At 42.0% G+C, this 25,110-nt stretch overlaps 1 protein-coding gene across 2 annotated transcripts in view; it reads left to right on the forward strand.

The window, feature by feature from the left end:
* The window catches only part of SPACA7 (sperm acrosome associated 7), a 52,329-nt gene extending 32,350 nt beyond the window's left edge, over positions 1 to 19,979 (forward strand). The window contains exons 6-7 of one of the 2 annotated variants that reach the window (XR_005196105.1): positions 17,891 to 17,971; positions 19,776 to 19,979. Coding sequence is in view for 1 of the 2 variants with exons in the window: in XM_017502238.2 (XP_017357727.1) it covers positions 17,891 to 17,971; positions 19,776 to 19,840 (146 nt within the window). In the remaining variant the exon portion in view is untranslated. The remainder of the gene's footprint in view (positions 1 to 17,890; positions 17,972 to 19,775) is intronic. The other variant, XM_017502238.2, reaches the window with a different exon arrangement.
* Positions 19,980 to 25,110: the final 5,131 nt, after the last annotated feature.

The raw sequence follows: 25,110 nt of genomic DNA on the forward strand, positions 1-25,110 counted from the left end.
CACTATGTTAGATTGAAGCATATAATTGTGCTTTTTGTTTTGTTTTGTTTTGTTTTTTGAGACAGAGTCTTACTCTGTCACTCAGGCTGTAGTGCAATGGCACAGTCTCTACTCACTGCAACCTCTGCCTCCCAGGTTCAAGCAATTCTCCTGCATCAGCCTCCCAAGTAGCTGGTATTACAGGCACATGCCAGCATGCCCAGATAATTTTTGTATTTTTAGTGGAGATGGTATTTCACCATGTTGGCCAGGCTGGGCTGGACTCTTGATGTCAAGTGATCCATCTGCCTTGGTCTCTCAAAGTGCTGGGATTACAGGTGTGAACCACCATGCCCAGCCTTTTCTGTGTCTTACTGAAGTTTTCCTCAAAATAGCTACTTTTTTTTTTTTTTAATTCTCTGTCTTAAAGTTACACATCTTTATATCTCTAGGGTTGGCTACTGGTGCCTTATTTCATCTATTTGATAGAGTCATATTTTTCTAAATGTTCTTGACCTTTGTAAATATTCATTGATGCCTGGTTGTTGAAGAGTTATTTATTCCAATCATCACATGAGCTGTTTGTACCCATACTTCAGAGGACCTTTCATTAATCCAAAGGAGACTGACTGACGCTTGAGTTCCCTAAGCCTGTGGTCACTGCAGACATTTTTGCACTAGAGAGCATCCTAAGTCCAGCTACACTGCAAGTCTCTTGCAACCTCCTAGATACCCACATCTGATGCATTTGGGGAAAATCAGGGAGCGTTCTCTGGCTCCCAAACAAAGTCCCTCAGTCACTTTCCTCTGTTTCCCCCTAGCAGAAGGAGTCTCTCTCCACGCTGAGCTGCCTGGAGTTGGAAAAGAAGTGATACAGGCACTCTCATGGCCACCACAGCTGGCACCATGCTGGGTCTCACCCAAAGCTCCATGGCTGCCCAGACAAGCTCAGTGCCAGAGCTCATCCAAGGCCTGCAGTTGCTACTGCCTAACTGCCATTGATGTTTGGTCAAGGCTCAAGGTCACTTTAGTCAGCCATTGATGAAGCCAGCCAGGACTCCAGACCATCATACCAGGGTGGTAGATTCTCTTCAAACTGGCGTGAGTCTAGAAATGCTGTCTGGAAGCAATAGCCTGGACTCAGGAGCTTCAGGTTTCTTCCCAGTGTGGTTTTGCTGTGGCAGGGTTTATGCAAGGTTCCAATGCAAAGGCCCCTGTGCTCTTTTCTCTCCTTCTCCCCAGAAGGAATCTCTCTCTAAGCTACAGTGCCTGGAGTTGGGAGGGTCGTGATGTGGGCACTCCTATGGCCTCTGCATCTGGTGTTAAACTGGTTGTATCCCAAGCCTCCTGCCTCCCAGACCAGTGCAGCACCACAGGGTTCACCCAAGGACTGTGGTCACTACAGCTCCACTGGCACCGAAATTTATTTGGGACCTATGGCCACTTTAGCTAGCCAGTGATGAAGCAGGGCAGGGCTCAGGTTCATCCAGCATGGTGATTCCCCTCCGGCCAGGGGTGGGTCTGAATGCTCCCTCTGTGCACACTGACCTGGAATCAAGGAGCACAGAATTCTCCCAGGTGCTGTGTTCCACTGTGGTAAGGCCAGCACTGGGCTCCAATGCAAGGGCCCATACTCACTTCCTTTCCTCCCTGAAGTACACAGATTCTCTCTCTGCACTACACTGCTTGGTGTCGGGGCAGGGGTGGTGTAGGCAATATTAGACTGTCCTATCTTCTTTGATATGTTTTTTCTTGTTATTATGCTAAAACTAGATACTATGATCACTCACCTGATTTTTCAGCTCTTGTGAAAGTACTTTCTTGCATGCATAGCTGTTCAATTTTATGTTCCTGCTGGGGTCAATCACTGGAGGGTAATATTTGGCTATCTTGCTCCACTTTCTGGATTGTCAGTTGTTGTTGTTGTTGTTGTTATTGTTGAGATGGACTGTCACTCTGACACCCAGGCTGGAGTGCAGTGTTATGATCTCAGCTCACTGCAACCTGCACCTCCTGGGTTCAATCAATTCCCCTGCCTCAGCTTCCCAAGTAGCTAGCATTACAGGCACCCACCACCACAGCCAGCTAATTTTTGTGTTTTTAGGTTTCCCCATGTTGGCCAGGCTGGTCTCAAACTCCTAATGTCAAGGGATCCACCCGCCTTGGCGTCTCAAAGTGCTGGGATTACAGGCGTGAGCCACCATGCCCAGCCACTGGTTTGTCAGCTTTAATGCTGCACTTGAACTATTAATCATTGCCTAATTGATTCAACTAGGCATCAACATCAGTGAGTTTCTGTTTTCCTCTTCATCTCCCTTATTACCTCCTATAGTTTTATCACTTTTATTTTAATACGTACAGCATTTGCATATTAGTTTTCCAGTCTCACCTATGTTTTAACCATTTACATATATGTTTATGAGTTGTGTGTGTGTGTATGTGTGTGTGTGTATCCACCTTCACCATCACTGTTCTTGTTGAAGTTGTCCACTTATCTTTTGATTTGATGAAGCTTAACCTATAGCAGATTACTGAAGAATGTGCTATGGACACACAACTTTGGATTCTTGTATGTTTAAATTGATGTTTGATGGACACTTAGATGGATACAAAATCCATGGTTTACCCTTTTTTTTTAATTGAGTTGATAGAGAATTGTGTTTCATTGTTGCCTTGTTTTTTTAGTTGTTTTATCTTTGAAATAAAATATTTTTACTAGGATACATCTTGGTGTTAATTTTCCCATATACATAATGGATGCTTTCAAAATTACACTCAGCTACTCTTTTCCCATAAAGTTATCTTAATTATAATTTTAAATATTAGTTCTATTCCATAGTTAATGCTGCTGTTTTCTTCAATTACACCAATTATACAGATGTTATTTCTTCTTTGCCTATATTATATTTTCACTATTATTTCCTCATTGACATTTTTTTACTTTCTTTATCTCATTAAATTTTCTTGGGTTTTTGGATTTTTTTTGTTTTTTGTTGTTGTTGTTTTGTTTTGTTTTGTCTTTTCTACCTTTTATTAAGTTTCTGTTTAAGCTCTTTAGTAAATATTTTTATTGCTTTGGTACTAGGAAAATAAGTATATTCTCTGATTTTTTGGTTCTTTTTAATCTTACAGGACCATACATGTTCCCCTTTTGCTACTTTTGTCCTTTATTATTCAATTTCTAAAGGGAGCCTACTCCTTATTTTTTTGTCTTTTCTCTTTCCCAGGTGTTATGTATTTTGAAGACTGATACATAGAATTCACATGTGCTCTTTAAGTTCCTTCTCTGTAGGCTTTCTCTGATCTACCAGGACACATATTTAGTATTTTTGGTTTTATATTGGATTTGCTCATTCTGATAGAGTTTTCAGATCAATATGAGGCTTTTTCTATTTCACTTTTTTCCTTGCTATTTTATCTCAAACTGCAATTGTTCACCAATAAACCTTGCACAGAGTGGATGTAGGACAGGAGCAGAGATTCTTCACTATAACTGCAACTTTTATTTGCTTATTTTTTATTTACTGTTATTTTGATATTTGAGCATCTTATAGTTAGGTTATGCCTAAGTGTGTACTTTTGTGTAACCTTATTTCTCTTTCCTGTTTTTCTTTGTCATTTTTTTTGAGGAAATATTGGGAGACACAGGCCTAGACAGCTGCCATAGTCTTTAGTTGCATGGAAATCAAATCAAAGCACTTAGAAGATACAATTTACTTATTTGTGTTTGCCAATGTTGAAAACTATATAACTTGAAAATCTTTACGAATTCTAGATAAAACATAATAAACATTTTTAAATGTCTATTATGATCTGACAGCAAAGTAAAGGAATCTTCAGGGATAGAAAACCAAGAGAGAATTAAAATCCAGAGCAGTAAGTTACAGATCTAATTGCAGAACAATCCTCAACTGTAATTTTCCCTTATGAAACATAGAAATTTAGCTGTTAGAGTTTATTTGTAGAAGATGAGGCCTAGGGAAGAAAAGTGTTCCAAATGAAATCCCTGGATAATGCTATGACTGCTAACAAGACTACACCCTCAGTAAAAGATGGTGTAGATGAGAAACCATCCAACAGCACAGGAAATGGAAATATGTCTGTGTCAGCCTGCATCACATGGGGATTTCGAGTTCTGTGTATTTTGAAATGGATAACCTGTGAAACCAGCATGATAGGAAGTCTCATTCGGTGACACCGAGGGTCAGAGGGCACTTGGCAGAAGCAAGTACAAACTTAATGTGAAGAAGGATTCCCTTAACTTCAGCTACACAGGATCTTCACAGACAATAGCTCTGCCAAAGGTGAGCTTATAATTCAAAACACAAACTTATGGGAAGCAATACACCATGGATAATAAGCTGCAGGCCAAATAATAGCATTACTAGACTTTAGGAACTTCAGAAAATTGAACAATCTGATAGTTTGACATAAGTGTTTCAAATTCTCTACTTCCATTTAGAATGCTGTAAAAAAAAAAAAAAAAAAAAAAAGTTACTCTCTAGCCAGGCATAGTAGCAGGTGCCTGTAATTCCAGCTACTTGAGAGGCTGAGGCAGGAGAATCACTTGAACCTAGGCAGAGGTCTCAATGAGCTGGGATCATGCCACTGCACTCCAGCCTGGGTGACAAGAACGAGACTCCATCTCAAAAAAAAAAAAAAATGCTACTCTCACCCTAATAATAAGTGGGATCATCTACAAAACCATGGCTATCTTTGAGCCCATAAGAACATTCAAGTAGCAGGGTAGTTAAGTAGGCAAACTTCAAAAGAGAGGCAAGCCCACCCAAAGAGAGACAAACACGTGAGCTTTCTCATTTTTGGCCAAGCAGGAGAAAAACAGGTCACCACCATACAAGTGGGTAAGAAGTAACCACTGAATCTTTTAATAGCCAAGTGTAGGATATCATGTGCATTTGAAAAATCCAGGGGCCCCAGGCACAAGAGGGCTTGCACTCACAAGCTCTTCTCCATGGGTCTCTTTAAGATACTCACAGGAAGGACTGGGGCACAGCATGGCCACAGAGGCATGTAGGAGATGAATGCTCATGGGTGGGGACAGGCAGATGACCCCTCCCACTTTCTCAGTAGCTCTGAATCTACAAAAGCATGCTGGGGAGGAGCACCAAACCCTATTATTCCCAAAACACAAGCAAAGATCTATGGCTTCTGGGGATAGGAGTAAAAGCAAAACTTTTCTGCCTCTAGAAGAAAGATGTTAAACTATCTTGGGGCCGGGACCCTTCACCATTACTAACAGAGCTGTTATCATGGGAAAGGACAAGAACTACCACCCAAGACCAACCGTTGGCTACTGAGAGAAGTGACCCAGGTGCTGATGAAACATCATAGGTTGCCTGAGAGTAAGGCTGGATAAGGACAAGTGAGAAATCCCCTGTCCATTACAGGCCTAGCAGGGAGTAACCAGTAAAGGGGGTATATCCCCTGAGGAAAGGACAAAAACTTGGAGAAAATGATTTTCTAGAAAACGTTTTAAAAAAGAAAATTAAAGTGGCTATGTTACTATCAGACAAAATTGACTTCAAAACATTTTCAAAGATAAAAGAAGACCTAGATAATTTTTAAAAGGGTTGGTTTCTTAAGAAAACAAAAGATAATTTCAAATATTTATGCACTCCACACAGAGCTTCAAAACAAGCATAACATCAACCCTGATAGAAATGAAAGGAAAAGCAGACAAATCTACAGTTATACTTGGAAACTTCAGCACTCTTTTTTAGTAATTGATAAAAGAAATATAAAAATAAGGACATAAAAGGCCAAAACAACATTTTCAGCCAAATTACTCAAATTGACCTTTTATAGAACACAATCCACCCAGCAACAGAAGACAGCATATGTTTACAAATGCTCTTGGAACATTCACCAACATCCACCATATTTTTGACCACAAAACAAACTTCAACAAGTCTAAAGAAATGAAAGTCATGCAAAGTATGTTCTCTGCACACAACAGAGAAAAACCAGAAATCAATAATAGAAAGTGATGTGGGGAAATCCTCCAAATATTTGCAAATTGTGCAACACACTTCTCAATAACTCAATGTGCAAGGAAGTCACAAGGGAAATTTGAAAATGTTTAACCCTTTTTCCATTTAGTAAAAGGAAGTACAGCTCACTGCCAGTGCTCATTTGCTTTTACATAAACACTCTCTTTAAGGCAGAAGTAAATCTGACTGACTTTCAATGTGAAAATAAAATAGGAAATCTGTTCTTAGAATTAAACAGAACTAACATCAGAATCATATGAATCATCAGAATTATCTTTTTCAGAAAAATCAGATTCATCGAACAAATCTTTGGCCAACAACTGTTTGAGCATGATGTTAACATCACACACAGGAATGCTACATTTTCTAGAATTTGATATTTTCAGTGATCAAGAATTACTATATTTGTAAATGGAAATACCACTTTTAAAAACAGAATGCTACAAATAGAATGATGTCTTTAGTTTCCTAAGTCGATATATTCAAGTGATTTGAAAATAAAAAGCGAAATATTTTGTGGCAAAGGCATCTTGGGGTAAGTGCTACAGCCACAAGTACCACTGGCAAGTTTTCTTGGGGCAGATGGAAAAGGGTTAATTAAATGAAAATAAAAGTACAACATGTCAAAAGTTGTGGGATGCAACTGAAGAAATGCTTAAATAGATATTTATAGCATTAAATGCTTATGCTAAAATAAGCATGTTTATAAAATTATTCATAGCATAGAACTGGAATTGAGAGCAGAAAATATCAAGATACTGTGAAAAACAGGCAAAGTTGTCAAATACCAAAAAAAAATAGTAGGAGAAATGAAAAAAAAAAAGTCATTAAAATGTAAGATGTAGTGGTGAGTGGAACAGCAGACCTGTCATAATTGAAAAGAAGTAAACTGGAAGGTGAACCTGGGGAATTACACAAGTTTAGCACATATAGCTATAAAACCAGAGACCAGGAAACATAAAAGGTAAGAACCAACAACCCACAGGAGGGAATGGAGAGTGAGCGAGGGGCAGTGTTTGAAGGAATGATTATCAAGTCTGTCCTGATAACAGTGAAAAACATGAATCTTCAGGTTCAGGAATCACAGTACATTCTAAAGGAAGAGAAATATAAATGAAATTAGACATATCACTTGTAGAGCTGCAGAACTCCAAAATCCAAGAGATCTGAAAGTCAACCTGAGAGAAGTTAAGATTTCTAAAGCAGAACAATTAGACCATAGATGGTTATTTCCACAGAAAACAATAGAAGTCAACAGACAGCAAATTATATCTTCAAAATATTTTTTAAAAGGCATAGCTATCAACTTAGAATTTCATACCCAGCTGAACTATCTGCCAGAGAGAACAAAACAGACTTTCCTGGAAAAGGCCAAGTGTTTCGCATTAAGAGAACTTCATTTTAAAGAAAACATCATGAAGGATTTGAGGCAGGAGAAGCGAGATGCAGGAGGCAGGGGCAAACAAAAGCCTGATAAATATGGGGTGAATCTGACAAAGGACTCCCCTGGGTGAAGCGGAGCAGCCCCTACCCTTCCACAGGCTCCCCACATAGCCAGCAATGCTCTTCCCTGTCTCTACCAGCATCTCTGCTGCCCTCCAGAGAACCCAGGTGCATCTGTGGTGATGCTATGTTGGGAGTATGAAGATTCCCTTCATCACTGCTGTCATTTCAGTTCTGCATTTAGCCCTTCTCATCACACTGAGTGAGATTCAAGTGAGATTCCTGCTTCTTATCCAGTCACAGCCTCCATGCAGCATTCTGTGGACTTCAGGATGCATCAGGAATGAGGGCTGGCCGGGGGCCAGGGAGGATTTGGATGATCTACTCAAATGAGTTGTTTCTCAGAATAAAAACAGAATGACCTAAGCTCACATACAGACAATGGCATTGTGCTGGGGGCTTTCCATTCTAAAATTCAAACCCTGCTTCCATGACACAGGGTTAAAGAAATGGAGTCTGAATCTTACAAAGTGCCTCCTCTGGGACTCTCTACTGCCAATTATTGCTTTGCTTTCTCTCACCTCCTCCTCCAGTTTGAGCCATGCCTTTTAAGTTTTAGCAAAAGCCAAATGGAAGTATCCAGGCAGCTCCTGGTTTAGCTCAGCTCCTAAGATGACAGGAACACAAGAAGTGGTGCTGGGGTGTGGTCTCCTAGGCTTGGAGCTGTCTGTTCACACTGTCTCAGTACCTGCCACACGGAGCTGCAGGTGTCTCTGGGCCCGTCCATCTACCCCAGTGGAACAAGGCCTCTGGAGGAAGAGAGTGTGCCCTCTCTATGCCCACCCTAGGACCTTGCCTTGAGTAGATGTTTGTTGAATGAATGAATGAATGAATGAACACTGAGGGGAACATGAAACTTTGACCCTTACTTGAGCAAAGGACTGGACAAGATGCTTCTGTGAGAATGTAAAAGAAAAACCAGTGGGATTCATTAACATGGAGGAAAGGCAAAAATCCCACAATGTCCTAGTGACCTTACCAGCAACTCAGATGCCACCTGACAGGGCAGCCCATGCCACCAGGATCCAAGGGAGAGCCCAGCCTACCCTGCAGGGTGACATAGGCCAGGAGAACATTGCAATAGAAACAGATGTGAGTCACAGAGGGCATGAATTGAAAAAACAGCTGATGAAAAGATGGGGAAAACAATTTCTCCATGTTTACTGATGGCATGTGACAAGGATAAATTGTCTGAGATAGAAAAGATGAATGATGGAGCCAATACAACTGGAAGGAAACCCGCCTTCTCCCTGGTGGTTAGGGAACAAGATGGTTTCCTCTCAGCTTGGCCCAGCCACCGGAGCCAAGGTAGGGAGCACCCTGACTCCACTCCCAGTTTTCAGGGGATGCAAGTCCACCCAGGACGGGCCATAAAGTCCATTTATTTTATTGGCACCAACATTTGAAAATGAAGAACAGAATAAAGACAGAGTTCAAGTATGAAACGTTTTTGTTTTCACCAAGGGTCATGGGGGAGAAAGAGAAGGAGAGAGATAGAGGGAGGCAGACAGAGGGAGAGAGAGAGAGAGACAGGAGACAGAGGATGAGAGAGACAGACAGAGACACAGGGAGACAGACAGCTGAGAGAAAGACAGATAGTGGGAAATATACAGAGGCGGGAGAGAGAGACAGAGGACAGAGGATGAGAGAGACAGACAGAGACAGAGACAGACAGACAGACAGAGGGAGATAGAATGGGTGGGGGAGGAGAGAGAGAGAGCTCTCACAACATAACATGATTTTCTATGTGCCCTGGTTGACAGCTGAAGAACAGGAAGTTTCACTTTTGGGGCACATCATCTCTGCAAGTCTCTGAGGTCTGGGAGACGCCAAGCATTCCCTGCCTCCCCACCCCTCGCCATGGCACTGGAGCCTGGGCTGGCACCTCGGGTCCTAGGGTGGATAGCACCAGCGTTCCCTCTGCCAGGAGGCTGGTCCGGGATCCCCAGGGAACTGATGTGCTTTCAGCATTGTATCCTTGACAAACCATAGCCCCATGCAGGCACATGTTGCTACATTCAGTCACTACGTTTAGTCACTGCTAGTTCCCTGGGCTGCCATACAAAGTACTTAAAAGGAAACTCATAGCATTAAATGCTTGTATTAAGTTAATTTGCATGTATGGTGTGAGGTTACAGTTTTGGTTTGGTTTGGTTTGGATTTTTCCATATTCATGCCCAGTTGTTCCAACATCATTTGCTAAAAAATTCAACTTTCTCTCGAGTTGCCTTTGCATATTTGTCAAAAATCAGTGCGTCATATATGTGCAAGTCTATTTCTGGACTTTTTATTTTGTTTTATTGTTGTAAGACCTGTTCTTTCTCATTGTCCATTTCATTGTCTTGGTTGCTGTATGTTGATCACAGGTTTGAATTTTTCAACTTCGTTCTTGATTTTCAAAATCAATCTGGCTATTCTAGTGCCTTTATCTTTCCATAAAAATTTAAGAAGAGAATCAATCCAAGCTGGAAAATACACTTCAGGATATTATTCAGGAAAACTTTCCCAACCTAGCAAGGCAGGACAATATTCAACTCCAGGTAATACAGAGAACACCACAAAGATATTCCTCAAGAAGATCAACCTCAAGGCACATAATCGCCAGATTCACCAGGGTTGAAATGAGGGAGAAAATACTGAGGGCAGCCAGAGAGAAAGGTCAGGTTACCCATAAAGGGAAACCTATCAGACTCACAGCAGATCTCTCAGCAGAAACCCTACAAGCTAGAAGAGAGTGGGGGCCAATATTCAACATCCTTAAAGAAAAGAGCTTTCAACCCAGAATTTTACATCCAGCCAAGCTAAGCTTCATAAGCAAAGGAAAAATAAAATCTTTTGTGAACAAGCAAGCACTCAGAGATTTCATCACCACCAGGCCTGCTTTACAAGAGCTTCTGAAAGAACCATTACAAATAGAAAGGAGCAACCAGTAGCAGCCTTTCTAAAAATACCAAAAAATAAAGAACATCAACATAATTAAGAACTTACATCAACTAATGGGCAAAACAGCCAGCTAACATTAAATGGTAATATCAAACTCACATATATTATTATTAATTCTAAATTTAAATTAACTAAATCCCCCAATCCAAAGACACAGACAGGCAAAAAAAGCCAAGACCCATTGGTATGCTACATCCAGACTCATCTCATATGCAAGGATATACAAAGACTCAAAACAAAGGGATGGAGAAAAATTTACCAACCAACTGGAGAGCAAAAATAAATAAATAAATAGAAAGCAGGAGTTGCAATTTTTGCTGATAAAATACACTTTAAAGCAACAAAGATCAATAGAAGCAACGAAGGATATTACATAATGATAAAAGGATCAATGTAACAAGAAGAGCTAAAGATCCTAAATATATACGCACCCAATACAGGAATACCCAGATATATAAGACTTATAAAGAGACTTAGACTCCCACACAACAATAGTGGGAGACTTCAACATCAATATTAGACAGATCAATGAGACAGAAAGTTAACATCGATATCCAGGACTTGAACTCAGATCCAGAACAAGTAGAGTTAATTAACATTTATAGAACTCTCCACTTTAAATACACAAAATATACACTCCTATCAGTACTACATCACACCTATTTACAGGTTTAAATGAAATATTGGTTGGCTGCTTGTTTGTTATTTTCTTCCCTCATTTTTTTTTCATATCTCTATTATTAAACACAATTACAGGCATACGCATTTTTAGACCGCATTCTAGCCAGGACAATAAAGCAACACCCCTGTTCTCTCTCCCTCTTCCTTTTCCTCTTTCTTCCTCTTCTTCATTAAAAAAAAAAAAAAAAAAAAAAAAAAAAAAAAAAAAAAAAAAAAAAAAAAAAGACCCTATTGAGAGAATCAGAAATACTGTTCTTTAGTAGAAAAAATAGACTGCATTTTTAAAAGCCCATTTCTAGGGATAATGTCCTGGCAGTTTTTATGCAAACCTTGCATCATATTGTATGGCTCAGAAAATTGTTAAATGAAAGTGGTTGTTTTGTGATTTTTTTTTTCCCCTTTATGCTGAGCCTTGAGGAAGAGAAACTGGGAACGAAAAAAATGAGGAGAAATGTGGCCTTTCCTTGGAAAATTGAGCACGGAGGTTTCAAAATTAATTTAATACCTCAAGTTTTATTTAAGTAATGGGAAAAGTCTTTGTACATTTGTTTAACATAAAAAGCATTGTCACTAACTTTGGTAATGGGGAAGCCACAATGTTTGAGCCTCAGTGACCTTTTAGCATTACATTTCTTTTAAGTCTTCTGTTTTATTAACTTTATTTCTGAGTGCAAGCTGAGATTGTTAGTAAGAGCATGCTAAAGCTAACCTCATTTTCTTTTTTGATAGTGTGATAAGATTACGGTACCAGAGCTGAGACTTAATTGTAGTGTACATGAACCTAAGCAAGATAATCATCAATCTGGCGTGGTACACATGACATAGGAAGTCAGGTCAGATGATAGCTGCAATTCTAGCTGAAAAAAAAAAAAAAAGAAAAAGAAAAAAAATTTAAGAAACATCTTATTAATGTCCACAAAAATTATGCTGGGATTTTAATTTTAGGATTTCTACAAATTTATAGATCAATTTGGCAAGAAATGGCATCTTAACAATATCCAGTCTTCTTACCTATGAGCAATTCCATTTATTTAGATCTTTGCTTTCTTTCATGTTTTGTAGTTTTCAATGTAAAGATCTTGCATGTATTTTAGTAGATTTATTTGTGTTTAGTAGTTACTGATACTATAAATGACACCTTTTAAAATTCAATATCCAGTTATACATTTTTAGTATATATAGAAGTATCATTGTTTTTGTATATTGGCTTTATAACCCACAACCTTACTAAACTCACTCTTTAGTTCCAGTAGCATCTTTGAAGATTTTTTGGGATTTTCTTCATAGAGGATCATATCACCTGGGAAATGATTGTTCTTCCTTTCTAATACATATGGCTTTTTGTTTATTTTTCTTGCCCTGAATCACTAGTTAGGATCTCCAGTGCAATGTTGAATGTTGAATGTTGAATAGGAGCAGTAAGCACAGACATTCTTTGATAAGAGTGAAAGCGTTCAGTCTTTTACTAGGAAAGATGATGTTAGTGCAGGGATTTTTTTTTTTATAGATTCCTTGGGTTGAAGAAGTTGCCTTCCATTCCTAGTTCACTGAGAATTTTGTTCATGAATGGAGTTTGAATTTTGAGAAAAGCTTTTTCATAATCTATTATGAGCATAGCAAATATTTTTTGTAAAAAGTCAGAAAGTAAATATTTCAGGTTTATTCACGAAAGCAGGTGTGTCCACAGTTGACCATCAGCCGCAGCTTGCAGCCCTCCATCTGTTGCGATGGTCACTTGGTTTTACTTTGTTCTATTGATGAGGAGAATCACGTGTGATTGATTTTTGACCCACTTGGTCATGATATTGTTGGATTTAATTTGCTAAAATTTAGTTCAAAACGTTTGCACCTGTATTCTTGGGGGGCACATTGGTCTGTAGTTTGTTGTGTTTTTAATGTTTTTCTGTAGCTTTTGTTTTAAGGTAATAATGCTTTCATAGAAATGGGTTGAGAAGTAGTCTCTCTTCTTAAATTTTCTAGAAACATTCACATGAAATGAATGTTATTTCTACCCAAAATGTTTGCTAGCATTTACCAGTAAAAACATCTGGGCCTATATTTTCTTTATGGAAAGGTTTTTAGCTATAAGCTTAATTTATTTAATAGAGAGCTATTTAGTGTATTTATTTCTTCTTTAATAACTGTTGATAAATTGGATGCTTATGGGAACTTTCTCATTTCACCTAAGTTGGCAAAGTTATTGGCAAAAGTTGTTCATAATACTCTTTTATTATTCATTTCAGTGTCTGCAGGAACTGTAGTGATAGTAATTCTCTAGTAATTTGTAGCTTTCTAAAAATCGTATCAGTCTGATTTGAGGTTCATCCATTTTATCGATCTGCTCAGAGAGCCAGGTTATTTCATTTTCTTCTATTGATTTTGGTTTTTAATTATAGTGGTTTCTTCTTTCAACATTATTTTCTTTCCTCTGCTTATTGTAAATTTTACTTTCCCTTTTTTCTAACTTTTTGAGGTGACTACTTAGATCATGGATTTGAGACCTCTCATCCTTTCTAATACAAATGTTTACTGTTAAAAATTTCCTAGAAGTACCACTTTTATCTAATCCCATAAATTCCAATATGTCATGCTTTTATTTTCATCCAGTTCAAAATACTTTATCATTTACCTTCTAAATTTCTTCTTTGATCCATAGGTTGTTTAGAAGTGTGCTATTGAGGCTGGGCACAGTGGCTCACACCTGTAATTCCAGCACTTTGGGAGGCCAAGGTGGGCGGATCACCTGAGGTCAGGAGTTCGAGAGCAGCCTGACCAAAATGATGACACCCCATCTCTAATAAAAATACAAAAATTAGCTGGGTGTGGTGGTGGGCACCTGTAATCCCAGCTGCATGGGAGGCTGAGGCAGGAGAATCACCTGAACCCAGAAGGCAGAAGCCGAGATCATGCCATTGCACTCCAACCCCTGGTGAAAGAGCATGACTCCATCTCAAAAAAAAAAAAAAAAAAAAAAAGGAAGTATGCTGTTTAGTTCCAAATATTCGGAGATTTTTCCAGATGCCATAATTTTATTGACTTACAATTTAATTTCATTTTGGTCATAAAACATGTTATATGGCTTGATTATTGTTCAGTGAATTTTTAAACTTTAAATATGGCTCAGAATATAGTGTACTTTAGCAAATATTCCAAGTGTTCTGAAAAGTGTGTGTATTGTACTGTTAAGAGGTGGACTGTTCTATAAGTGTCAATTAGATCAAGTATGCCAAGTAGACTTATTCAGTTCTTTTATATCCTTACTAAATTTCCATCTACTTGTTCAATTGGTTATTGAGAAAACACTGTTGAAATATCAAACCATAATTATGGATGTGTTCATTACTCCTTTTATTTCTAGCAGTGTTTGCTTAATGTATTTTGAAGTTCTCTTATTGGTGTATAAGCCTGTAGGATTATTATGTTTTCTTGGTGAGTTATCCCTGCAACATGAGGAAACGACTCTTGTCCAGGTGCAGTGGCTCATGCCTGTAATCCAAACAGTTTGGGGGTCTGAAGCAAGAGGATCACTTGAGCCCAGGAGTTCAAGATCAGCCTGGGCAATGTAGCAAGACCCTATCTCTACAAAATATAAAATATTAGCTGAGTGTGGTGGCACATACCTGCAGTCTCAGCTACTCAGGAGGCTGAGGCAGGAGGATTGCTTAAGCCCAGGTTTCAAGGCTGCAGTGAGTCAAGACTCTGCCACTGAACTCCAGCCTGGGTGACAGTAAGACCTCATCTCAAACAAAAAAAAGAAATGATTTTTTATTCCTAGTAATATTATTTGTCCCTAAGTATACTTTGTCTGAGATTTAAGTAACTATTTTGGCTTTCTTTTGGTTGGTATTAGCATGTCATATCTTTGTCTATCATTTTACTTTTAACATATTTGTGTCTTTAGGAGAGTTTCTTATAGGGAGCATATGGTTGGTTCTTGCTTTTATCTAATCTGACATTCTATGTTTCTTGAACATATAGTATATAGTTTTATAAAAACATATCTCTACTTTCTAATTCTACTCTCTGTGTCATTTCTGGGCCAATTTTGATTAGTTTTTCTTCTCATTATAAATGATATTTTATTGCTTATTCACATGTCTGGTCATTTTTGTTTGAAAGCCAGACATTGTGAATCTTACTTACATTGTGTGTTGGATATTCTTATGTTTTTAAAACTAGTATTGAGCCCGTTCTTTTACCCATTTAAGTTACTTTGAAGCAGTTTGGTCCTTTTGACGCTTGCTTTTATGCTTTGTTAGATGAACCAAGCAGCATTTCTTCTAAGTCTACTATTCCCCATTACTGAGGCAATGTAATTCTGTGTACTCTGCTCAATATCCCGTGTATTATGAGGGTTTTAAAAATGTTTACTGATGGGAACCCCACCTATTTCTGGCCTGTGTGAGCTCTGGGAATTATTCTGCCTGTCCATTGTGTGTCCCTTTTTCCATGCTTGAGTAGTTTTCTTACAGCCGTTCATTAGTCAATAATCAGCTGAAGGCTCGAGGCATCCCTCTGTATCTCTCTCTCTCTGTGTCTCTCTGTCTGTCTCTCACTCTGTCCTTTGAACCCTAGCTACTTTGGCCTCTCCAAACACCTTAACATATTGAGACCACTGGGCTCTGCCTAAGTTCTCACTCCTGATGCTGCCCTGGAAACTGTCCCCAGACAGTGCCTGAAGCAATCATAGCACTGCACCCAGCTGCTTTCCATCTCTCAGGAATCACTGGCCTTTGCTGCTTATTCTCTCATATATGAGAAATCAGTTTCATATATATTTTCTTATTTTTTAATTACATTGGGAGACAAATCTAATCCCTGTTACTCCATCCTTTCCAAACATTAAAAATTCAAATAATAGATTTTTACCCATATAGTTCCATTGAGAATCCTGGAACTGTGAAAAGTTTGGCATTTCAACCCTGGAAGGAAAAGCAAGGACCGGGGACGATGGCCCCTGGGTTCTCCCAGCTCAGCTGCGTACAACCTCAGTGCCCTTAGGAAGGTGCTTTGCCTCACTGGGGCCTCATCTACACATGAAGACTAAGTATTACCCACAGGCTTCACCACGTGCACTATGGTCGAAAGAAACCACATATAAGTAGGGAACAGGGAAGTGTTAGCTTCATATGCACTTCCCTGGGATTCCCAAGGGCTAGAGATGACACTCTACAATAAGCAAACGTAAGATAAAATTTTTTGTGTTAAATGATGAATTACATATGTTTCCATAAATACCTAACCTGAATTATCTGCCAAAATTTTCTAAAGAATCTTCTCTAAAACACACTGTGTGAATTCCTTTTGAGTATGAAATTGGCAGTGATCTCTCTGGTGTAGGTTATTCCTGGAAAGATACACAGGAAAGTGGGTCACAGTTGCGGCCTCCAGCAGGAAACTGGTGGTGAGGGTCAACCATGGCACAGCCCCATGTTTTACTGAATGCCGTTTCTAACACTTAAAAACTGTTCCATGGGCTTGTGTCCTCAGTAAACATATAAACTGAGCACCTAAGATAAATTTAGATAAATGTTTTTAAAGCTCAAAGCAGCCTTTGGCGACGCCTGCAGCCTTTGATGAATGTTTGCAGATCTATTTTCTTCTTAATCCATTTGACATTAAGAGGAAAATGCATCTGCAACTATCTTCCTTTCATTGTTGCCAGAAAACCCAACTTCCCCATGTCATCTGTGACTTCTGGGAGTAGGAAAAGTCCCAAGGTTCATAATATCATCTCTGACATACAGGCTGTGCCTAAACTTCAGTTTAAGACTTTGGGACCTGGTGAAATCTAAGAATCCCATGGGATATATGTAAATTCATGTCATAATCATTCACTTCCTGTAACATTCATGTCAACAAGAGACTCACTTACTTAGCAATACCTGCTGAGCCTGCTAGGTGCTAGGCAGATACAGAAGCGTTCTTGTTTCCAAGAACTCAGGCTGAGGGTCCAGGCCAGTCAACTGTAGTCATGATTCCTGTGTTCACAAAATGCAGACGTACCAAACAGTATTTTTAAGGGTTCCAGGTTGCATCTGCACAAAGTTTTGGGAGAGGTGGGTCCTCCTGTGTGCTTTGAGCGTAAGCAGAGTAAAGAAAGGAAGAGGATTAGGGTTCTCTGTAGGGTGTACCCCACTAGGAAAGGGCACCTCCCAGGCTGGGGGCTGCTCTGAAGGGAGCCCTGCCGCCCCCCCAGCTGTAGCAGCCAGGGCCGGTCTTGGGGGACTTAGAGCTACTCCTGAAGTGCTGTCACCCCACACTGCCTGCACCTCTTCATGAGCAGCAGGGACCACACTGCCCAGTTATTGGTAGAAAGGGTTGGATGGGAAGAGAGGTGGGGGAAATTCAGTGTCTGTAAAACCCATGTCCGGGTCCAAGGCCCATGGCTCAAGTGACCAGGAGCGTCAGATGCACAGAAGGGAACCCAGCTCACCACTGGCGGTGGGGAGGCCTGAGGACACACAGTGCACAGAATAGTTCGCGAGCGTCTCCCAAGAGGGTAACGAGAAGACACGGTGGAAGCATAGCGGCGTTGGACTCCGCTCACTGCTCAGGCACCAGGACACACTTTCCTGGGCTTGTTGGAGGACATGTTATTGAGCCTCCCCTGAGGCTGTGTCTCGAGAAGCCACGGCACCTTACCTCGCTTGCTCTGTGCATGGATGCTGCTCTGCTCAGAGCTTACGGCTCCCTGCAGTTAAAAGGAAAAGTGGAATCATGCCCCGATTACTTACAAAGCATGACCATTGTACTTGCTGTTTTCCCCACAGAAAAGAAGAATTCAAAAAACACTCAGTATGAAAATCTATCCATTCTGGACAAAATTCTTCAAAATATGGAAAGATCTTCAGGTAGGTTGGGAATAACAGGTTAGTGTCTTCCGTTTGGGGATATTTTTTTCCTGCTCAAGGGACAGGTATGTCTCCGAGCAGCTCCAGGAAGAGCAGGTGAGCCCAGCCCCCAGGTGGACCTGCCTGAGTACCACAGGAGCCCCGTCCAGCCACTGATGTGTGGACATCTGACCAGACAATTCCAATCCAAGGAGTTGTGACCCATGTCAATGAGGCAGCACTCTCCCTTCTCAGCCGAACGGAGCAAGGGACCAATCCCCATTTTCCCGAGAATAATCAGGACTCAAAAGGCTGCCACCACCCACCCACATGAGGGTCCCAGCCACGTGATGGCTGGAACCTGCTCCCTTGTGACAGGCCCAGGAAGGGCCCCCACACCCCTGTCAGGAGGCTCCCCACCCTCTCATGAGGTGGACCCCCAGTCCACCTCCCTGTTCCCCACTCCCTGTTCGCACAGGTCCACCACTGCCCGCCTGCTAAGAGTTGGCCACACGGGTCCTGTGGCTCCTGCCCATGGCCCCAGGCTTCTCCTCCGAGCTTTACAGGAGCCAGTCCTGGGTCAGGCTGACAGCCCTCCTGCCCTCCCGGCCACCCTGAGTCACATGGTGGCCCAGCGTGCCTAGACCCTCACCCAGTAGCCTGCAGCACACGCCCATCCACACAGCGTGAGACCGTCCGTCTGGAGCGCATCACACCATGAATCCCGAGCTGCTGTCTGTGAACGCCAAAGGCTTTGGCACATGAGCACTTGCTGAGCCACACCGCTGGCTTTTCAAAGCCCGAGCACAGGGCCAGATGTTGAGACCCCATCGCCTTCTTTCTTCTTCACTGGTGCTTCCTGAGCACCAACCACGTGCCAGGCACTGTCCTAGGCTCTGGAGTTTCTCCCATAAAACAGAGCCCTGCCTGGGAGTTCACCCACTAGAGGACGGTGAGGTGGGCCTCCCTGTCCCCTCTGAAGGCATCGGGGTTCTGACTTTTCCGTCCAGCCTGTCGGCTGCTGCTCCCAGCCCCTCACTGTCCGCAAGCGTGGGAAGCTGGCCAGCTGGTCCTTTGTTAAAATGCTGACGAGGACGGTCCTGGGACACATCACTAGAGGCCTCCCTGCTGCACAGGCTGTCACTGAGCACAGGCCAGGAGCTGCTCTGAAGTGGGGCTCCCAGGCCCCCACGTTCAGACTTTGCCAACCAATGAGCATCCCAGGACCACAAAACCTCAAGCCACAAGGTCTGTCTGTGTCCCCAGCAGCAGGGACCAGGCCAACACACGTGGCGCAGAAAGGGCAGTGAGCAGTGGTTCAAGCTACGGCCAGTTTCCCAGACTGTGCCGCCGTCAGGCCAACCTCTGCTGCTTTAGATACAGACTTCATGAGAGACCTTGTCAAAGATCCAGTGCTCTGGGACCTGACTGTTCGGCAATGCTGGACAGTGAAGGACCAGGAGTCTCCACCCTCCTGGTCCTGACATCCCAGGAATGGGCCCCACAGCCGGCTGCCGTGAGGGGAGGAAGAGGAGGGCCAGCCCAGCCCAGCCCTGCCAAGTTCGGAGTTACTGATGGGTTTTAAGGGAGAACGAGGGGGGAAACAACACTGGACAGAGTGGACCCGCAGAGAGAGCCAGAGGCAGCCAGACACAGCCAGTGCCCCCCTGTCCTCCTGCCTGGGACACATCGGCGGGGCTCTCCCTTTTCTCCCCAGCTGAGGGGCTGGTTCCTCCTGTCCCCTGGTGTCCCCGTGATCCTGCCGATGTCCTTATCTCCCTCACACCACACATGGCCAGGCTCAAAATCTCCTCTTTCCACACAGGAAACAATTTCCGTAAAGAGCAGCCGAGGACGAGTGCTCAGAGCAGGCGCCCAGGCAGTCAGTGAGGCCGCAGCCACCGGAGCCCCGAGCGGGAGACGCACCTGCGAGGACCTCCGCCCACCAGCCTCTGGGGCAGGGCACATGTGTGCACGCGCCCACATTGCGTGAGCCATTTGCATAAAGGAAAATCGTTATTTCACACCATCCAAATGGAGCTGGTTTATTTAAGTGTTAAGCTCAAGGGTGTGTGGGATTTGGTGGTTTTTTTAAAAGAAAACAAGAAACAAAAACCATATTGAGCCTTGAAATAAGCACATCAGAAGATTCTGTCTGCAAATAACAATCTCAGAGTTCGTGAGGAAGAACCCATCCATGAGGAACAGAAACTATGAAGGCCCAAGAGTCTCTTCCCTGCTGCCATGCCCTGCAAAACACACATGCACACATATAACACATGTGCACACAACGCACATGCATGCATAACACACACATGCATACACAACACATCCACACATACAATGCACACACATGCAACACACACAACACACACATACAACACACACAACATGCACACACACAACACACACGGAGCCTCATTCCAACGGAAATGTTTGCCGAGCTTGGGAATGCTGGCTGGGCCTGTGTGTCATGGAAGGTGAAGCTTTGCTGCAGGTGGTGTGTGTGGCCTCCAGCACTACCTGGGGCAGGGGCTGGGGGTGACAAGCACACACCTTGAGCAACTTTTCCTACCCAAACTGACTCTGACTGTGGATGGGCTGCAACCTCTACCAGACTCATTAAGGTCACCTGTCTGGAATAATTTAGGATAAAACATGACTTTCCCATTTCTCTAGAAAGGCAGCCAGGCTTGGAGAAGCTCATGGATCACGTTTTGGAACAATCCTGGACAGAGGACGTGTGTGCCCTTTGTGCAGTGTAGCAGTGGGTTGGCATCCATGAGGGCAGCTGGAAACGGAATCAGACAATGCTACTGCTTGTAGCTGCTGGCTGTGCTCTCAAGAGATGCAAACGCCCTATCCCCTCTTTCTATGGTGTCTCCGAGGCAACTGCAGAGGACCAAGGGGTTGGAATCAGGGCCCTTTGAGGCCTTTCGTGCAACCCCTCGATTCCAGAAGAGGAAACTGAGGCAGCGAGGGCACATGACTTGCTGGTAACTCCGTAAGTTGTCGGCAGGGCCAGATGCAGTTCTTCCTGATGCCCAGCGCTCTCCCGTGTCTGCTAACCCATGCTGCAGCCCCTCTATTAATACATGGACAGCCCCATGTAGTTCTCCTCCTTCCTTTGTGCAGTTGCAGTTTTGATTTTTCGGTTTTGCACGTGGATCTCACAAACCATTTTGAGCGAACTTTGTGGTTTATAAGTTGTTTGCGTGCACAGTGGGTACAGAGCCCTCACAGCCCTCAAGGCCAGAAGGCCAGCGTCGCCTCCACTCCACATGAGTGGGCCTGGGGCTCAGAGGTATTAAGTGTCTCACTCACCGCCACACCATCACGTGGCCCGCTGCGGACCCGACACCATGCCCCAAGCCAGGGCCTTGCTGCGGGAGGTTTTCATCATCAGTGGCATCATCGTTTTCCAAGCAGGGCCTGGCAGGGTTTGTCCCCCCAGAAACCTTGGCAGAGCAGGGCTGACCCAGAGAAGACAAAATATAAAAGCGTCATTGATTTGGCCACTCTCTCTCCTCTGTCCTGACCACGGGACAGCCCTGATCACATAGACTTCAAAAGCTGGAAGGTTGATTTAATAGTTTGATCGCATCAAAAGATTCCCTTTCTCAGGGATGGCACTGAAAACAGCCAAGGGAACACGCTGGGTCTCCAGATGGACGATTGCTGTGCAGGCTCCGGCACGCTCTTCCTGCTGAGGGGACACACTGGTGCTGCTCCTGGGAGGCTTCAAACAGGAACTAAGTTGACGAGGAAACACATCAGTGTTAATATTAGCTACCCCAAGGCCAGCGATGAGCTGGCTGACAGGGGTGTTAAAGACATGCATGTGAGGGGGGAGTGAGCCCCCACATGTACTAGGATGGGCATTCCAGGAAGAAAGCATCCCAAAGGTGCCAGGGCAGAGGCAGGCAAGTCTGAGGCTCTGCCACCCAGGGCAGGAATTGTAGCTAGAGAGGTTTCCTATTATATGCTCTGGGTGAGAGAAAATGGTGAAACATATTAATGAACGCTGTACGATTTCAGTTTTTTGAAATTTTCTGAGACGTGTTTTATGGCCAAACATACAATTTTGGTAAATATTCTGTTTGGAACTTGGGAGGAAGGTGTATTCCACAGTGGTCGGGGGCAGGATCCCATAGAGTCAGTGAGTCAAGTTGGTCCATTGTGTGGTTAAAATGTCTCCTTACACATTGCTCTTTGCCATCAAGTACCACAAGAGTTGCGGGAAACATCCCCACTGCGAGTGCGAGGGATGCATTTCTTTCCTGCTCTCAATTTTGTTTTATGTGTTTCAAAGCTATGTTGTTAGGGTTTTATAGACTGAACTGTCTTTCTGGCGGATTTAAGCCTCTATTGTTATGAAATGTTCCTCTTTATCTGTAGTATTTCTTCTTACCTAATATTTATTTGGTCTGATATTAACATAGCCACACTAACTTTCTTTCGGTAAACGTTTGCATGGTATATCATTTCCCATCCTATTACTTTAAACCTCACTGTAATGTTATACTTAATATAGATATTTTTAGGTAATATATAGGAGGACGTATATAGAAATCCAGTTTTTTTGTCTTTTAATTGGAATATTTCATCCTTTTACATGAAATCTGAGTAGTGCCATAGCTGGGTTTATATCTATGATAGTGCTATTTATTTTTCATTCATCTCACATGCCTAATTTTTTTCTTATTTCACTTTATTTGGATTAAGCAAGTATTTTTTCCATTCCATTTTCCTTTCTATTAGATCATTATGTACTTTAATATTATTTTAAAGGTGATATTAGAGACTACGATATACATCCTTCACATACTATCGCCTAAAATTAATACTTTTACCACTTCCTAAATTTTGTCTTCTTTCATTTTATTTGGACTGAGCAAGTTTTCTTTTTTGTTCAATTTCTGCCTCTACTAGATCATTAATCGTGTATTTTTAATATTATTTTAAAGGTGATATTAGAGACTACTGCAGTATGCATCCTGGACTTCCTATAACCTAAAATTAGTACTTTTACCATTTCCTGAGTAATGCAAGAATAGGAGAGTATTTAACTCCACTTACCATTTTTTGCATTTTTGTCACAAATTTTAATTCTGCATATATTTTAAATACTTCAAAATATTATACTTAGTTCTATGCATTTAATTCTTGCCTTGGATTCATCCACATATTTACTCCTTCATTTGTTCTTCATTCTGTTGTGCATTTTTAATGCTTCTGGCTAGCAGTACATTCCTGCCAACTAACTACTTTTAGTATTTTAGTGTAGGCCTATTGGGAAAGTTCTCAGGTTTTTATTTGTCTGAAAATATCTTCACATTTTGAAGAATGTTTTCACCAGACGTAGACTCTAGATTAGCAGTGTTCTTTTAGTATTTTCAGAATGCTTTCCACTGTCTCTTGAACGCCATCGTCTCTCCAGGGAAGTCTGCCGTCACTGTCTGTGTTGTTACTGCCCCTTAGACAGTCACGTGCCTTTCCACCTCTGGCTAATGTTAATCACTTTTCTTTGCCTTTTCATTTCAGCATATTTACAACGATGTTCCTAGCTGTGTGTTTATGGCACTTATCTCATCTGGGTTTATGGTGATATTTGAACCTGCGGCTTATTTCTTTTGTAAATTCTGAAAAGTTCTAAGCTGTCTTTTCAAATATTCTGTGGCTCTTTTCTCTCTCTCCTCTAATGATGCACCTTCAATGTTTGTGCCATGTCCCACATTTCCCTTATACTCTTTTTATTTTTCTTTCTCTGTTCTCTTTGATTTTCATCTGAATATTTTTTCCTGACCTACATCCAGATCACTAAATCTCTCTTCAGCTTTGGCTAATCATTTATTTATCATAATTAAATTTTAATTACTATGTCTTTTAATCTTGGAATTTCCGTTTGGTTTTATGGGTTCCACTTATCTGTGACATTCACCATTATGTCATCTGTTTTATAGAACTATATTAATCATAGTTATATGTCTAATCTGTATTTGATAACTCCAAAATCTGTATTATCTGGAAGTCTGTTTCTATTGCCTAGATTATTGTTATGATTGGTACTTTTGGATGGATTGGTAGACATCATGTTATGAAAAACTAGAAACTCTGAAAGGCATCTAGTTCTGGTAGCCAGTTACAGGGAGAACAGATGACCTTAAGTTGTTTTGACACTGAATTTGTCTTTGCAACACCTGATCTACTTCTACTTTTCCTTGTTCCTATGGGAGTTCCAATTTAGAGCTCTGAGAACTTACCAGGGCCCTTCAAATGCAATTTTCTTTTTTACACTGGGAGACTGCTTGAAAGCTCTTTAGCTCCTCTGCCTCTGCTGACCTTCTCTCCAGCTGCACAGCTGAGGACTTAGGGAATGCTTTAGGGAGACAAGCAGATTGGCTAGTTGGGCTCACTACACTGCACATGCCTTCTTTCTGGGATATTAGCACCTGAATCCCTGGCTGTATAAGAAACTCTTAACTCACACTTTTTCTTCCCAGCCCTGGGAGATTGCTGAAAGCTAGCAACTGCTGTCTGCTGTGCTGCTCAACCGGTGATGCATAAGAATTAGCAAATGCCTCCAGGGGTGATGAGCTCAGAATACAACACTCACACCCACCAATTGCCTTCTCTCTCAGTCTTGACCACTCAAGTTCTGCCCATCTTGGGAGTTTTTCAATATACACATTTGCATTTTATCCAGGTTTTCCTGTTGTTTTCAGTGAGGATGTGGCTGCTACTTATCCCAGAATCCCATTTTGAGAATCATTAATCTAGAAACAGAGGAGTTAACCAGCTTCATCCTGACATCTGCAAGGAAGACAGGATTTTGCCACAAATAGGAAAACACAGGGCTTCTGCAGTTGGGGTCAGGGAGGGAACAAACCAGAACCGCCTCAGAGGAAGGGGTGTGTTTGCCTGGTGGGGAGTCCTGCAACATTAGAGAGCTCACAGCTGCCAGCTCCTGTGGGTCTGGCAGGACCCACCAAGAGCCTAACACCAAGGGCACAAGCCAGACACTTCCCAAACTCTGCAGAGCTTTAGGATTGAATGTTACTTTGTTGCAGACAGACTGAGAGGGCTCTGAGCATTGCATTCTGTCACCAAATCATCAATGGCTAAGAGCACTTGCACCCTAACAGAACAACACCAGGGTA

Source organism: Cebus imitator, unplaced genomic scaffold (genome assembly GCF_001604975.1).
Source record: "Cebus imitator isolate Cc_AM_T3 unplaced genomic scaffold, Cebus_imitator-1.0 Scaffold14, whole genome shotgun sequence".
In the NCBI taxonomy this organism is placed as follows: domain Eukaryota; kingdom Metazoa; phylum Chordata; class Mammalia; order Primates; family Cebidae; genus Cebus; species Cebus imitator.